A 17,500-nucleotide genomic window follows, 5' to 3' on the forward strand; every position below is an offset into this window, starting at 1 on the left:
CGTGGACGAGGAGCACCTCACCGACATCGAGGTGGTGCGCCGCGTCCTCTGCTCCTCGCGCACCAACGTCAACTTCATCACCGAGATCTTCCGACAGGTGAGCGGGCCGGCGGGGGGCTTCTGCAGGAAGGTGGACACGAGCGGTGGACAGCCCGCTCACCCTCTGTGTGGAACCTGTGACTGCGTTGGTCGCCGCTTTATTCACAGACAATCACATTAACTGCATCATACCTGAATTGTAATTTGGTTTGGATAAATGTGTCCACTAATTGAGTGTACAAGAGAAGGTAGATGTAGGTTACATTGGGCTAACTTGGGAGCTTATATCTAATTGGGTGCTCCTGAAGCGGGACTTGTAAAAATGATGTGATGGGGAGCCCTTCTAAGGCAAAGCAAGACAGATGACCAGTAGCCTACTGGCTAATTCTGACATGTCGACAGCAAGGCTTATTATTATGCATTGTCTTTCTCAGGTTTATGTGAAATAAAAAAGAAACCATTGCCACCAATGTGACACATTAGTGATAGATTAGCGTCTAGCTGTGGTATTTGAAGCGTTGAAGAGCCGTCAGCTCGTTCAGGCTACGATATGGGGGCAAAACCTTACAGGGCCTCAATAGAAGAGCACTGCTGTGTCTCAGCTTTGAACGAGAGGACAAGTGTAGCACAGAGGACAAGCACCCCTGCAGATTTCACTTGGAGAGAGAGAGAGAGAAAGAGAGAAAGAGAGGAAGTTTACCATTTCACTGAGGAAGTCGCGCACAATGGATGTTGCCTTTTTACAGAAGCGCCTCTGTCTCAAAACAAACCACAGAGTGTGCTGTCATTTTACCTCCATAGACTGTTTAAGGAACTCTCCCACTCAATAGGAAGTATTTTTAATGTGCATTTACACAGTAATAATTACTCAGTGGCCTTTGTTAAGTGTGCTGTTGATGGATAACTGTATTTACTCATGATGGAAATGCACCACATTGGTAAACCGGTTCCACTAATGGAATGAGATGACCTGTGCTGTCGGCTGCGCGGTAGGGATGCACTAATACTGATACCTCTATTGGGTATCGGGGCAATACTGTGCTCATATACTCATACTCATACGTTCTCCAAAACCACTCACCCATACCACTGTTTTGTTTGCCCAGAAAGTTTTAGATTTTTTTGGGTTGGAAATAGCCTCCTGACAACCAGAGCACATCTGATGAAAATCTTTGGAAATTGTTATTTTTATTATCACCCGCACCCGCACCCGCACCCACACACACACACACACACACACACACACACACACACACACACACACACACACAGAGGAAAATACTTTACTCACTCACACACACACACACACACACACACACACACATTAGGGTTCTGCTTGGGGGTGGTCTCTCCTTTTTCCCCTGCGCTGAAGGCTGTGCTCAGATGGATACAAGGACCACCAAGAGAAAAGCAGAGAGAGCCAAGGCCCTGGGGCTGAGGCTAACCCAGGGCTGACCGAGAACTCTGACACCGCAGATAGATTCACCATTAGTGTGGGGTGTGTGTGTGTGTGTGTGTGTGTGTGTGTGTGTGTGTGTGTGTGTGTGTGTGTGTGATAAGTTAGTCTAGTCAGTGTTCAGGCAGGCCGTGTTGATGTCACAAGTCACAAGCGTCACAATTGACTACCCCAGATCATCCAGTGATCAATTGTGAATAGTCGTGATTAATTAGATTTACTCATTCACTTACAGCCACTGCAGACATTCCATACACACCTGGCGCAGAATAAAAGTCGAATAGAACACAGTAGAATAAAAGCTCCACTATCTGCCTCACACCCTTTGTCCTCTTGTTGTCCTCCGTCCTCCTGTCCCTCTCCAATATATATCTGACAAACCATTTTCTCTGTCAGTAAAGATGAATCTTCAGTGGTGTTTTTTCTCACGATGGAGATATGCTGCTGATCTTTGCATTGTGATGTGGTGTGACGCGATGTGACGTGCTCCGCAGGCCTTCCTGTTGCCCATGTGCGAGGCTGCAGCCATGCGCAAGGTGGTGCGCGTCTACCAGGAGTGGATCGCCCTGGAGGACAAGCCCGTGTTCATGAAGGAGCAGGAGGACGAACACCGGCCACTCATGAACTCCGCCAGCGACGACAAGGACGAGGAGGTGCGGACACTAGGTTCAAAGCCAGTAGGGCGGGGGGGGGGGAGAGGGGTGGAGATGACTTCACGCTGTTTGTGTGTTTTGTCACTAAATGTCAAATTGATCCTGAACTGCCAAATTGATGTCGGAACTGCCAGTAGAATATGTTGGGAATATACTGGAATATAATGTCAAAATAGCAAAATAGAAAAATCTATTCTCTCTCACTCTGTGTGTGTGTGTGTGTGTGTGTGTGTGTGTGTGTGTGTGTGTTGTAGGAGAGGGGGGTGAAGGGGTCTGGTCACAGTAGGACTTCGAGTTGGTGCAGGAGCTCCCAGGGCAGAGGAGGTAACAGCTGTGAGGGCGAAGGGCTGGAGGTCAGCGTCCAAGCTGGTGTGCAGGCCACACTGCAGGTACACACGCACACAGACACACACACACACACACACACAGTTCAGGTACACACACACACACACACAGTTCAGGTACACAGTCACACACACACACACACAGTCACACACACACACACACATACACACAGTTCAGGTACACACACCAACACACACACACACACACACACACACACACACACACACACACACACACACACAGTCACTCACTTTACTAGGAAGGTCATGCTACAGATAAATGTTCACATACACATTTGGCATTGTCACACTATCATAAGAATTTATAATTTCGTGAACACACAAAAAAAAAAAAAACACTTTTCCAATAATGCTAAATGATTTCCCCCATCTTTCTCCCTCCCTCCTTCTCTCCTCTCCTCTCCTCTCCTCTCTCTCAGGTGTTCATCACCAACTCCTCCAACGTGTTCCTGCTGGAGCCAGCGAACGAGCTGAAGATGCTGCTGGAGGAACATGTTGACATGTGCAAGCGCGTGCTCAACATCTACCGCAGCCTGGTCATGCACGAGACCATGGACCAGAAAACCTGGTAATGCAGCACACAGACCTAATAATGGAACAGAATAATGAGAATAATGGAATAGAATAATGGAATAGAATAATGGATTAGAATAATGTCATACCCTATGAAATTACTGACATTGATAACATGTTCATACATGACATGATTAATGTGCTTAGTAAATCTGAACCGATGCACATTGCACTTGCTGAAGACTGATGTCTCACGCTGTTCCATCCTTAAAGTGTAACTGACTAAAGAGTCGCCCAAATTCCCAGTCCCCTAATGATGGGAAGTGCAAAAAAAAAATGGTCACAAAATCCTATTTGATTAAACTTTAAAAAGCTATTTTATTAGCTGCAGTTACAGTGCCCATCTCTAATGCATCTTGACAAATATTGTTTTTAGGTTGCTGGATGACTAAGACCGCCTCCCCATGAATCCGGAAAGCCTGTAGACTGCTCTTTAAAAAAAACTCAAATGAAGAACCTATCTCTCTCTCTCTCTCTCTCTCTCTCTCTCTCTCTCTCTCTTTCTCTCTCTCTCTTCACTGTTTGGCTCACAGGGAGCAGATCTTATTGGTGTTGCTACGGGTAACGGAGTGTGTGATGAAGAGATCCCCCTCGGTCACAGCCTCCAGCAGGAGGAGCCCCACCCTCTCTGGCCGGCTAGCGGGGGCCATCTTCCAGGTGTCCTTTCCCCCCCTACTCTTAACTCCCAACTCCTCTCTACATCAAGCTTTCTTAACTCCATCAGACAAACAGTGCAGGCAATGCTGAGGCTGTTGGCTGAAATCCTGCCAGGAGCATACTTACTGTAAAAGCATATAGAGTGGCCGTTAAGCACACTCCCAAGGATTTTATTAAGAGAGACAACAGACAAGCAGAGTCACTTAAATCATAATGGCTTTTGGTCTTGAGCCATTACAATAAACATGCTTTGAATGACCATATATTTTTTAAATGCACAAGTAATGCTCAAATAACTAGTCTAGAAACACCAGTAAAGGAATTATCAGTCAAGCAGACACTTTGAATCCAAAGCTCGCTCTACTGAGAAGTTGTATATTTTATGAGCCTGGCGGTCTAGCATTGCTATCGCTGTAATCTAGATGTAAGTTTGTAGAACATGCAAGTAACTCCTGTTTTTAAATCGGTGCGCAGACTCTGATTGTGGCGTGGATCAAAGGAAACCTGAACGTGTACATCTCGCGGGAGCTGTGGGACGACCTGCTGGCCGTGCTCTCCTCGCTCACCTGCTGGGAGGAGCTGGTCACCGAGTGGTCCCTCACCATGGAGACGCTCACCAAGGTGCTGGCGCGCCACCTGTACAGCCTGGACCTCAACGAGCTGCCCCTGGACAAGCTCAGCGAGCAGAAGCAGAAGAAGCACAAGGGCAAAGGTCAGGGAGGGTCCAGGGCATGATGGGAAATGTGGGATTTTGGGGTTGGGGAATCTCAAATGGCCTGCTGTGTGCATGCAGCAGCAATGTTTCTCCTGTGTTGGAGGTATAGGTTTTTTTTACAACTGCTTCACAGCTTATCATAATGGCTTTTAATGAACTTTAAACATAATGATGCATGATTATGAAACAATTATTAATTAAATAATGTAGTAGTTGGAGACTTGGAAAAAACTGGAACCTTAAAATATCTGTGTAATTGAGTCTCGTATTTCACAAAATTCTCAATACTGTGTATTCTGCCTTCTGCCTTCCTCGGACTCCTATCCTCTAGGTGGCGTCAACGAGGGCCACAAGATGGTTGTAGATCGCTCCTTCTCTAAGGGCTGGAGTCGCGACCTGCCGGGCCAGGCAGCCATGCGCCAGCGCAGTGCCACCACGGCTGGGTCGCCTGGTATCGAGAAAGCCCGCAGCATCGTGCGCCAGAAGACCGTGGGTGAGTGTCGGAGCACCATCACTGCCCATGCCCCAATTACCCAGCACCACTCACAGCCTGCTCAAGGCTTTACTGGTGTTTTCTCTAGGACAACTTCTAGGTTCTAGTTCTATGTTGTGTGTGTATATATATATATATATAATCTGTATGCTATAATGCAGTGGTTCTATGTTCTGCTCTTGGTTCCCCCTCTGTTCTGCATGTTCTCCTGCTCTACACTGAATACACTGAATTGGTCAGTTGCTGTCTTGAAAAGCAAATCAAGAGAATTCATTACAGCATTAATTTCTCTGGCCGTAATCAGGTGTGCTTGAAGCAGGGGTGGATAGAAGGTATGCTGGGCAGATAGGGCTCCAGGAACAGGATTCAGAACCCCTACTATAATGTTCAGCGACTAGTTCCGATTCACTTTTGTCAGTGAGTTTATTTCAGTAATGTGTTTTTTTTGTATGTGTTATATGTTCTTAGGGCTAATAAGTTATTTGGTTGATTTCCGCTGAGAATCCTGTTAATTTGTATGACAAGGTGTTGGCTTCAGAGCTGCCAGGTCATCTTTTTAAGTTTCAAAGTGTTTTAACAAGCCAGCCTCCTGATAGAACTGCTGCGGAGACAATAATAAAATGTTAACCGTAATAATGTTCCATCCTTTGTTCTGTGGAACTGGGCTTCTTACAGACCCTCTTTCCCGTTGACCTTTGGTCATTGTATTTTTTTTTTTTTGTAGTTTTGAGAAACCAATGGCACGTAATGTAGCTGTGCTGACTTCCCACCTCTACAGCCGTAGACCGCCGCTCGGAGAGTGCCGTGTGCATAACATGCCTTTCTGCTGTCGGTGCAGACTAGCCTCTCTTGCTATGTTTCCATGCAGATGTTCCTTGTTGGAGGGGAACGTTTCAAAATAGCTTTTTTTGCCACCAAGTGCTGCACTCATCGAGATAGAAGTTCAACTGCAAATGGATAAATGCAGTTAATTGTGATGAAAATGTTGCCAATCGGATAATGAATATAGCAATACAAACACAAGGGATAAGGTTTCAGCTCTTCTTGTTACCATTCAAATTGGAAGAAACACTGCACAGTATTCTGTTGTTCTTTTTATACAACCAGACCAACAACTTGGCCCGACTGTACTGCTGACATGAGAGAGCGCAATAAGAGCATTGGTAGTTTTAACGAGTTCCCGATAGACTTTTTGGCGCAACCTGATATTGAACGTGTCTTCGCAGATTTCCTTAATGAGGGTGATTTTACAACATTTGAACTTCACAATATTTTTTAACTGTTCAGCTGGATGGAAACAAAGCTGCTGTACTTAACAGAGCAAATGCTGTACTTAGATGAGCATTCAGGGGTGGTAGCCATTGGTTTGGAAAGGTATAGTGTGTGCAGGCCTCCCGGTCAGTCTTTGCAGAGAGGCCTTAAAGAACAACACTATATTTGATAGATATGCAGTCCCATCGAGTAGATGGTTAAAGATCTATTTATGCCATAATCAAGTTAGCGGTGCTGTTTTGGCATGTAGTGACTTTTCCTTGTTGGCAAATCCAACAAAAAGATGTATTGTGTGTGTGCACTGGATATGTTTTGAATGATGATACAGAGTAAGTAAGTAAGTAAGTAAGAATGAAGTCTGCACTGTTGTCCTGCACACACTGTACCCCTCTCGGAATAAGCTCCCTGATGCCCTGGTCTGTGCTCACCATGGAAACCACTCAGCTGGTAGCGGATTGGACAATCCCATCACCGAGCCTCCACTCCTCTCCTGCTACCTTGCGTCCTTTTCTAACAGTCACTGCTGTCTGCCTAGACCTCACTCTCCTCCTTTTTCCCTTTCCCTCCTTCTCTGACTCACTCACTCTCTCACCACCCCTCCCTCCCTCTCTCACCCCCCACCCTTGTTCTTCCCACTGTATTCCGTCCCCTTCTCTGTTTACCTTATCATCACCTTCATTGTTCTATCTATCTCTTCCTTCTCTCTCTTTTTTTTTCCTACCTTCTCCCCCCCTCCTCCTCTTTCACTTCACTCTCTACCTTGTTCTTGCCTTCTCTCGCTCTTTGCCTCTCCCTTCTCTCTCTCCGCCCGTCTTGCCCTTTCTCCCCCTCCCTCCGTCTTCCCTCCGTCTCCATCCCTCTCTCTCTCTCTCTCTCTCTCTCTCTCTGTCGTGTGGCTATAGCCCTGCGGAGCTGCTCCACGGGCGACAGCTTGTCTCTTATCCGCAGCGCTAAAAGTGCTCCTGTCCTGATCCATCCTGTCCACCCTCTCCTGCCTGACTCTGTCCTCACCCCCCTAGCAGACGAGCTGTCAGGTAGAGCCGCCTCCTCTGCTGCCTGTCTCTGCACCTCTGCACCCCCCACCTAACCCACCCCACACCTCCCGCCTGCTGCCCTAACTGCCTGTGTGTGTGTGTGTGTGTGTGTGTCAATGCTTGCTCTCTTCCCCCTTATGTATACCTTCTGACTGTGTGTGTGTGTTGCACTCCTATATGTCATCAGTGTACCTAAATGTGTGTTTCAGTCACTTCACCTCTATGGTCTGTGTGTGTGTGTGTGTGTGTGTGTGTGTGTGTGAGAGAGATATATGCATGTCTCAATATCTGTCCTTCCATTCAATTGCTCACCCTTTCCTCTAAATGTTCTTACTGCCAGTCGTGCATTGTGTCTTGCACGTGTGTGTGTGTGTGTGTGTGTGTGTGTGTGTCTCTCTGCCTGCAGTAATGTGACTGTCTTCCGGTCTGGGCGTCCTTCTCTGTCTCCCATTCTAAGGCCTCTTCACCAAACGCATCTCTCTCAACATGAAGAGTTCCAAGTTGTGCTCCATCAAGCCTCTCTGGCTCTGTACTCATAACCCATGATTGCAATCACACACGTGTGTACATTGTGTTTGTGTCAGAGATGGCCGATAGCCCTCAGTCACATTGCACGGTTATGAAACAGCTGCTTCTCAGGGAAGTGGTTCTTTTTTTTCTTTTTTTTTTTTTTTAACTCTCTTTGCCATCAGTGTGTCGATGCATTTCTTCTTTCCAACTGCACTGGTTGAGAGTCGGAATGTTATCTGCTTGTCAAGGGTTGCTGCTGCTGTGTGCGATTGGTTCTGTCCCGAGATGTTAGTGTGTTTCGTGCGTTGTGTTTTATTCTGGTAGCTGATTGGTGTGGAAGCATGTGTTTGCTGCATCTGCATGTGACTGCACTGGGTACAGCGGTATTGAAGCTCTTATGACGGGTTTGAATCACTATTAGCTACCTCACCCAGGCCCCCCTCTGGGAGATATTGACAGAAGCATACAGAGTGGGATATCGCTGAACCTTGTATTGAATCCAGATTTCACCCATTTTGTATTTTTGAACTGCTGTGTTCATTTACAACCTGCCTTATTTCTAACAGTGTACTAATGTGTGTTTCTCTCTCTCGCTCTCTCTCTCTCTCCCTCTTTCTCTCTTTCTCTCTGTCCCTGTCTGTATGTGTCTCGGTGGATGAGGATATTCCTATCATTGTGTGTGATTGTTGCTGTGTGTGTGTGTGTGTGTGTGTGTGTGTGTGTGTGTGTCTGTATATCTGTGTCTTTTTCTATTTGTTTGTGTATGTGTCTGCATTTTTTGGGTCTGTCTGTCTGTCTGTCTGTCTGTCTGTCTGTCTCTCTTGTCTTGTCTTGTCTCGTCTCGTCTCGTCTCGTCTCATCTCTCAGATATGGAGGAGCCTCCGTTGGCCCCACGCGGGCCTCGTCTGCGCCACAGCTCCCAGAGTGAGGAGGCAGCCCCGGCGTCCCTCTGCTCTGAGGTGTTCGGTGCGCCCGGCGAGGCCGACCTGACCCCTCCCGGCAGCGGTGCCCTCCCACCCCTCCCCCGCAGCTCCAGTGCCTCAGACGTCATGGAGCCCTTCATCGCAGAGCGCGCCAAAGGTGCCCGCCCTGACCCCTCAAACTGCCCCTCGCACACCCCCTCCGCCACCACCACCGCTGCCACTACCACCCCCAGGGTCGCTGTTGCTCCAATAACAGCGGCCGCCGCCTCCCAGCCACTGAGCTCGGGGGGCGAGCCGACCCACCCCCCGCCCACTTCCTCTTCCCCCCACCACCGCCACCTCCCCCCACTCTCCTGCACCCCCCCGTTCTCACAGGCTGCTGCTGGCGGCGTCGTCGGGGGCGACGTCTACAATAGCAGTAGTGGTGCCAGCAGCAGAGTGCCCTCGCTGGACGCCGCAGAGCGGCACAGCATCTACGAGCAGCTCTGCCACCCTGCCCCGTCCTCCGCCCCGCCCTCCCTCCTCACCTGCGATCCCCTCGCTGCCCCAGAGCAGCAGCAGCAGGCCCAGTGCATTGTGGGAGATGTAGGCGGAGAGGATGACCTCATGAGCTCACTCAGGGAGTACTTCAGCCAGAGAGGCCAGGGGGAAGATGGGTTGGCAGGGGAGGGATTCCTGATCAGCGACAGCACTGAGGAGGCAGGGCCAGAGAGGGGGATGGAGGGAGGAGGGATGGAGAGAGGGATAGGGGTGGGAGAGAGAGAGAGAATGAGGCAGGAGGAGAGGAGAGCTAGAGGCAGCGCCAGCTCAGCTGGGGAGGACGAGGGGGGCGTAGGCGCCCCTGAGCGCAGCTTCTACGACTGCTTGGAGCACTGCGACTGGACACTGGCTTCCAGTGCCACCAGGGGGTGCTGTAACCCAGTGGCCCAGCAGAGTAGTCAGAGCAGAGCCCTAGAGGAGGAGGAAGAGGAGGAGGAGCAGCAGCAGCAGCAGCAGCAGCAGCAGCAGGAGGAAGAGGAGGAGGAGGATGAGGAGGAGGAGGATGAGGAAGAGGAGAGCAAGGAGGGGACCAGGAGGGAGGCCTCCCTGCAGAGACAGAACGCCACTGAAGTGGAGGGGGAGCCCATCACACAGCAACCGCCCTCACACCCGCACACACACTCACACCACTCACACCACCTGCTCCGGCTGGCCAGGATGGGCCCCAAGAAACGGGCCCGAGGAGCAGGTGGAGAGGGTGGAGGAGGAGCAGGTGGTGGTGGTGGTGGTGGTGTCAGTAGTAGTGGAGGAGCTGGAAGTGGGGTGCACGTCAGCTTCCGACCGTCCACCGAATCAGTGCTGTTCCACAACCCCCTAGATCCCAAAGAGGCCTACTGGAAAACACGTCTGAAACGCCTCGGCCATTTCAGTCACAGCAGCAGCAGCAGCAACAGCAGCAGTAACTCCTCTGGGACCACAGGGGGCGCCACTCAGGTCTCGGGCGAGGGTCCCGCGGGGGAAGGAGGAGGCGTTGGCGTTGGCGGTCCTAGACGCGGTAGGTTGGGCCGCTCCGCCCTCCGACCCCGCGGCTTACGCTCGCGCTCGCAGGAGGCCGGCTCCGTCTGCAGTCCCTCGCGCCACCACCAACACCACCAGGGGGCGCTGCTGGGCGGCGTGTACAAGTCCGTAGTCCACGCCCTCTCCCATAAACCCAAGGGCCATGCGTCCCCTCAGCGCCACGCGGTGGCCAAAGCGCAGCCTACAGACGCGCCCCTGAGGGACCTGTACACTCACGTTATGGGCTATTTTGGAAGGAAGCCCCCAGGTGAGACACCAGGAGCTCGAGGCGTCCCTCCGCACCCGCTGCACCACAGAAAACAAGCAACTGTGGAGCCAAAATGCCGTCCGTTTTTCCTCCTGTCATTTTTTTTCCTGCCTTGTGTTTTTCTTTTTTCTTCCTTTTTTTAATAACAGGTTTTGAGGTTTTTTTTCATGGCTGAATGCGGATTGACTTGAAGCTTTTTTTTGTGTTTGTTTACTCATTTTTGTTTTTAATTTCTTTTGGAAAACAACAAACAACAGCAACATGTAAAGACCCGGAGTTGCGACGGGGCCCTCTGTCCTGGGACGGCTGCCATCTTCCTCCCCTCCTGCTCCTCTTCCTCCTCCGGCTTCTGGGATTTTAATCTCTGCTCCCTCTCCCTCCTTCCCTGGATGCTGCATGCGACCTCATGCCTGCCTCCCCCAGCCCTTCCTCTGTCTCTCTCTGATACACACACACACACACACACACATTCCCACACGCAGTCCCACAGGTTCATAAGACCTGCGCACATGCAATATGGTACATCTGCAACAGTAGGCAGACACATACTCAGTACCCAAGAGTGTTCTTTCTTCCAACCTAAAATGTCTTTATTACCTTTTGGTTTGGTCATTCAGAGGAAACATTATTACATTTTGTGGCATGTTATGCTGAATGTTGAAGTGGTTTACACGTACAATGAACGACCAGTAGAGGGCAGCAGAGGCTCTCACATGTATTTGCCCATTTGCAATAACGGATTGGTGGCAAAATAGTCTAAAACCGTGAAGGGATCAGCTCACTGTGTGTTAGTTGCACTGGAACATCTTCTTTAACAATAACATGCATTAAAACTACCGTCTGACAGCAATGGCAATTGTGGTTAGAGCTACCCTGAAAATGCCTGCAGTCATAACCCCCTTTAAATTAGAAAATGTTGCTTTACTGATCATAATCATTAATGTCCAGCTACAAAGTCCTTTAGTTCCTAGGTCATGGCAGCCTGAATGGCACTTAGCAGTGGCCAGACTAACATGGCTGGGAGCAGAGACAGGGAGAGTGGACGGTACGCAGGGGGCGCTGGGTTGGGAAGGATGCCTGGGCCTGCTCCTGCCTCTAACAGTCTGTGTGGTGACTGGCTGCAGTGACCTCCAATGAGAGAATGACCTCTAACTTTGCTCCTCTGTGTCGCCTGCTTTGTGATCTGGACTAGCCTGGCCTCCGCAGCTGCCCACCCCCCCCCCCCCCCCTCTCTAACACACCCCTCTACACACACACCCCCGTCAGACACCGGAGCACGGTGCGGCCGAGCGGTGCCGTTACCGTGCGGTCTCGGGCCTGGGGACACCGCCATTGGTCGATCTGTTTTCTCATGCGCCCTCTTTCGCTCTCGCTCTCTCTCTCTCTCTCTCTCTCTCTCTCTCTCTCTCTCTCTCTCTCTCTCTCTCTCTCTCTCCATAGCTCTCTGTTTTGGGGATCTGCATGATGCGAGAGTAACGTTAGCCCCTGCATCGCTTGTGTGGTTCGAATCAGTTATACAGTCTGCTGACTTTTATTATTTTGCAACATTATTTCTATAAATTAACATTTGTTTTCTGTTACATTTTGCATGCATCTTAGATTATTTGTTTACTTTCAGCTTTGTCATAATAATTATTTAGCAGTGAAGTAGAAATTATTTTGTGAGCTGACACCCAACACGTTAACAAGGGTATCACTAGTGTGCAGCATAATTATATTGACTTGTATTATTAGAATAGCTTAGCTGCTAACTTCACAACATTAAAGGTACAGTATGAAGTGTTTCGTTGTCTCAAATATAAAAAAAATCCTGACCAACCATGATGATTTATTTTTAAATTTATAATCAGAAGGGAATATTTGTCAATATATTAGAGGAATTTGTCTACAGCAACGCTTACATATTGTACCTTTTAAAGTAATGAAAGTCATTCTATTGAAGTAAGCTAAGTGTAACACAAGCTTTTAAGCACCATTTTGCCTGTGTATATTGATGTGGGCTTATTCTCATTTGGAGCTGTGTGTGTGTGTGTGTGTGTGTGTGTGTGTGTGTGTGTGTGTGTGTGTGTGTGTGTGTGTGTGTGTGTGTGTGTGTGTGTGTGTGTGTGTGTGTGTGTGTGTGTGTGTGTGTGTGTGTGTGTGTGTGTGTGTGTGTGTGTGTGTGTGTGTGTGTATATTTGTGTGTCTGCCCACAGTCAACAAGGAGGATCTGCCTCCGAAGATGCGTCCGGTGTCGAGTGACGCGGGCAACAGCAACCCCAACTTCAGCGACCTGATGGATGAGTTCATCCAGGAGCGCCTGCGAGCGCCACGGGGCAACTCTGTGAGTCCGCCTGAGCAGGTACATGCAGAACGACACCTGCACTCACACACACACAATTCATTTACATGTAAACACAATTTACATTTTCTATTTCCATTTGTAAGATCCTCTTTAGAAAACTAACCATCCTCACTTTGTCCTTTTTTTTATTCACTGCATTAGTTACATACACTCTCTCTCTCTCTCTGCTTTATCAGTAAATTAAGCCCTCTCTCCTTTCCTATCTGTCGGCCAGTAGGGCTTTTTGTTTCATTTATGCTGCACCTGTTAAGCTTACACACTTACACGCAAACACACATACACACACACACACACACACACACACCTCTCCCTGCCTCATCAGTAACGGCCTACACACACACACACACACACACACACACACACACACACTCCTCTCCCTGCCTTATCTGTAACGGCCTCTCTCCCCCTCCCTCGGCAGGGCATTACTCGGCGTGGCAGTAGCCCTGGCAGCCTGGAGATTCCCAAAGACCTGCCAGAGCTGCTGACGCGGCAGAGCGCCACGCGGCCCGCCGACGACCCCGGCGTGCCCTCTGAGTGGACCTCGCCTGCCAGTGCCAGCGGGAGTGACCTCATCAGCTCGGACAGCCAATCAGACTCCTTCAATGCCTTTCAGTATGACGGCAAGTTTGACAGTAAGTTGCCTTAGCATAGTAACTATGAGGAAGGCTTCATTTTCAGTTTTAACCCCCCCCAACAAAACACGTTGATGTCACCATGTGGGATTAATTACATTTAAAGAAAATTAAATAAAAATAAATAAATGTAAATGATTTGTCAGTAAAATGAATCACATAAAAAATCAATCCCATCAGATGAAATTCAAGTTTGTGTGTCAGATTTCAGCTTTGCTCCGGACGGCGCGGGCAGCTCCCTGGACAGGGACAGTCTGGGCGGCGGCCCTCAGACAGGCGAGGAGCAGGAGCAGGAGCTGTCCAGCCTCACCACCCTGCACATAGACTCCGACACCAGCAGCCAGCAGGGCGTCTCCGCCGACACGGTCACCATCACAGGTCAGTGCCACACACACACACACACACACACACACACACACACACACACACACACCAATAAAAAAACGTCACAAAGTTATTTTCTCTCATTACATGCAAGACACACATCAACTTTAATGTTTGCTACTGTGTCCAGATCTGATCATGTAGTACCATGTGTTCTAAACATCCATGTTGAGTTATAGTCCTGGTTGCTCTAAGCGAGGTGTGTGCGTGTGTGTGTGTGTCCAGGCTCAGAGAGCGCCTCTCCCATGCACTCTCTGGGGGGCTCCCGCTCCCAGACCCCCTCCCCAGCCACACTCAGGGCGGACCATACCGAACACAAGGACCTGCAGCTGGACGAGAAACTCCACCACTCCGTGCTGCAGACTCCCGATGACCTCGGTAACACACACACACACACACACAGACACACGCACACACGCACGCACACACACACACACACACGCACACACAGACACACACACACACACACGCACACACACACCTTTGCAGATAAACCTGCACTAGCTCACTGAATTAGACATCTCTCTGTTATTTGCTTTTGATTGTTTCAGTATAAGTGTTAGTATTAAGTTGACCTTGAGTTCACATTGACCTGAAATGAATGCACAGGGTGGATGGTATATATCGCTATCTGATGACACGCCATCCATTACCCCTCCTTCCTCACACTGTCTCGGTCTTCCTCCCTTCCTCTGTTACTCTCTTTCTCTATCTCTCTCTGTCTCTCTCTCTCTCTCTCTCTCTCTCTCTCTCTCTCTCTCTCTCTCTCTCTGTCTCTCTCTCTCTCGCTCTCTCGCTATCTCTCTGTCTCTCTCTCTGTCCCTCTCTCTCTGTCCCTCTCTCTCTCTCTCTCTCTCTCTCTCTCTCTCTTTCTCTCGCTCTCGCTCTCTCTTTCTCTCTCGCTCTCTCTCTCTCTCTCTTTCTCTCTCTCTCGCTCTCTCTCACTCTGTCCCTCTCTCTCTCTCTCTCTCTCTCTCTCTCTCAGAGACGAGTGAGTTCCCTAATGAGGACTGCAGCGTGATGGCCGGCGGCTCTCTAACCGGCTGGCACGCTGACGTCGCCACGGTGATGTGGAGGCGGATGCTGGGCATCCTGGGCGACGTGAACACCATCAAAGACCCCGAGATCCACGCCCAGGTGTTCGACTACCTGTGCGAGCTCTGGCAGAACCTGGCCAAGGTGAGCTCTCCGCTCTCCAAAGGCGCTAACAACATCAAGGTCATGGGTTTGACGCTCGCTGGGAGCACACGTGCTCATTTGAATCATTTTAATTTGGAGTGAATGAAAGAGGAAGTAACACCAGATGTTGTGAGATGTTAACCTGAAGCACACACTTCATTACCTGAGCTGCCATAAACTAATGGAGACCGGTAAGCGCAGCAGTATATGTGGTTCAATTGTGAATAATGTTACAATATTTAATCTGTCCTGTTTTCTTGTCCTCTTTGGATGAACCCTAGCCCTGGGTGTCACTGGCTGTAGGCCCTCTGTGCTAAGCTGCTGCTGGTTTAGTGACCGCTGCTTGTGTGTCGGCTCGTTTTTTCCTCCAGATAAGAGACAACCTGGGCATCTCCCTCGACAACCAGTCATCTCCTCCTCCGCCAGACCTGATCCCGCCACTCCGCATCCTGACGCCGTGGCTTTTCAAGGTGAGCTCATCCAGTCTCAACATCTACACATGTGTTGGGGCATTCATAGATATGCCTGTCAGTGCAGCAGGTTTTCAAATCCATATGTGTTTTAATGTGTGTGTCTTTTTATAAAAAGATGTGTGTGTGTCTGTGTGTGTGTGTGTGTGTGTGGTCTCCAAATGTGTGTGTAGGTGTGTGTGGTCTCTAAATGAGTGTGTGTGTGGTCTCATGTAAATGTGTGTGTGTGTGTGTGTGTGTGTGTGTGTGTGGTCTCATGTAAATGTGTGTGTGTGTGGGGTCTGATGGCTGTGTGCTCTGTGCAGGCAACTATGCTCACTGAGCGCTACAAGCAGGGCAAGCTGCACGCCTACAAGCTCATCTGCAAGATTATGAAGAGGAGGCAGGACGTGTCGCCCAACTCCGACTTCCTCACACACTTCTACAACATCATGCACTGCGGCCTGCTGCATGTCGACCAGGTGTGTGTGTGTGTGTGCCTGAAGACCTGTATGCAGTGGGCTCTTAAAGCGCTTAAATGTATCATGCTATAGAATCAGTACACCGACCTACAGCACCTATTTCCAATAGTTATTAATGAATATAATTAGTTATATCAGTCAACATAACCAGTGCCTGGATGCATTACAATCTCTCTCTCTCTCTCTCTCTCTATCTCCCTCTCCCTCTCCCTCTCCCTCTCCCTCTCCCTCTCCCTCTCCCTCTCTCTCTCTCTCTCTCTCTCTCTCTCTCTCTCTCTCTCTCTCTCTCTCTCAGGACATAGTGAACACTATCATAAAGCACTGCTCACCACGCTTCTTCTCCATCGGCCTCCCCGGGGCCACCATGCTCACACTGGACTTCATCGTGGCCGCCAGCAGAGTCACTTCCTGCTCCTCACTCAATGTAAGACACACACACACACACACACACACACACACACACACACACACACACACACACACACACACGCACACAAACATCTTAGACTTCATTTACTGATGTCACTCAATATAAGACACACACACACGCACGCACGCACGTGCGCGCATCTTAGACAGAGTTTACTGTTCTTACCCAGCTTCACACATGGGAAAATGATAAAACCTTGGGTGTTTCAGTGTTACATTTTCTTCTCACTCTGGGATTTAATGTTTTTTTTTCTCCATACTCTCTTCATTCATTCTTTCTCTCTCTCTCTCTCTCTCTATCTTTATCTCTATCTCTCTCACTCTCTCTCTCTATCTTTATCTTTATCTTTATCTCTATCTCTCTCACTCACACATTCTCTCTCTCCTTTCCCAACCTCCCTCCATCATCTCTCTCTCTCAGGCTCCTCGTGTGGAGGCTCAGATCCTGCTGGGCTCTCTGGTGTGTTTCCCTAACCTGTACGAGGAGCTGCCCGCCCTGCACCCCACCACCGCCGACATGGTCATGACCAAGTTCAGGGACGTCAAGGTACACACACACACACACACACACGCCCCCGTAGCGTAACATCATGTTGAAGGTAACCGTGGGGATGTAGGTAAATAACATGGACCCATGTGGGCGCCCGCGCTGTGTGGCGGTGGTCAGTTAGCCTCTTGCTGTGCCATCCTGTGCGAGGGCTAAGTAGCTGATGCCATGCACCTCAGCGCCCGCCCACTGGGAGCCGCGAAGGGAGAAATGCACACGATCAGAGGCCTGGGCCTGCATGAAAACAGTGTGGTTAATGCAGATACTGTGTGTGTGTGTGTGTGTGTGCGCGTGTGTGTGTTTATTTGGGCTTAGTGTGTTTCTAGTGTCCATTTAGATGTTTCTGTGTGTGTGTGTGTTGTGTTTATTAGTGCTCTGAGTGTGTGTGTGTGTGTGTGTGCGTGCTTGTTAGCGAGGGAGTGAGATACTTGTTTGTGTCAGAGGTGGGTTAAACTTGCTTTCAAAATGGAGTGCCATTGAAACATCAGGCTTAGACTGGATGAGCAGATCACATGTTCTTCATTCATCTCAGTGGTTTTAGTTGCATGCGGTACAGTCTG

At 49.4% G+C, this 17,500-nt stretch overlaps 1 protein-coding gene across 5 annotated transcripts in view; it reads left to right on the top strand.

The window, feature by feature from the left end:
* The window catches only part of ralgapa1 (Ral GTPase activating protein catalytic subunit alpha 1), a 74,541-nt gene that overhangs the window by 14,806 nt on the left and 42,235 nt on the right, over nucleotides 1-17,500 (top strand). For 4 of the 5 annotated variants that reach the window (XM_042709778.1, XM_042709779.1, XM_031580740.2 and 1 more), the window contains exons 10-26: nucleotides 1-97; nucleotides 1,990-2,148; nucleotides 2,403-2,537; nucleotides 2,933-3,081; nucleotides 3,620-3,743; nucleotides 4,218-4,455; nucleotides 4,790-4,951; nucleotides 8,635-8,847; nucleotides 12,690-12,835; nucleotides 13,257-13,470; nucleotides 13,675-13,848; nucleotides 14,080-14,232; nucleotides 14,840-15,033; nucleotides 15,405-15,503; nucleotides 15,809-15,964; nucleotides 16,260-16,388; nucleotides 16,815-16,940. The exon at nucleotides 1-97 is cut by the window's left edge and continues 173 nt beyond it. In XM_042709778.1, the coding sequence (XP_042565712.1) occupies nucleotides 1-97; nucleotides 1,990-2,148; nucleotides 2,403-2,537; nucleotides 2,933-3,081; nucleotides 3,620-3,743; nucleotides 4,218-4,455; nucleotides 4,790-4,951; nucleotides 8,635-8,847; nucleotides 12,690-12,835; nucleotides 13,257-13,470; nucleotides 13,675-13,848; nucleotides 14,080-14,232; nucleotides 14,840-15,033; nucleotides 15,405-15,503; nucleotides 15,809-15,964; nucleotides 16,260-16,388; nucleotides 16,815-16,940 (2,668 nt within the window). The other variant, XM_042709780.1, reaches the window with a different exon arrangement.

This window comes from Clupea harengus, chromosome 14, assembly GCF_900700415.2.
Source record: "Clupea harengus chromosome 14, Ch_v2.0.2, whole genome shotgun sequence".
NCBI lineage: Eukaryota > Metazoa > Chordata > Actinopteri > Clupeiformes > Clupeidae > Clupea > Clupea harengus.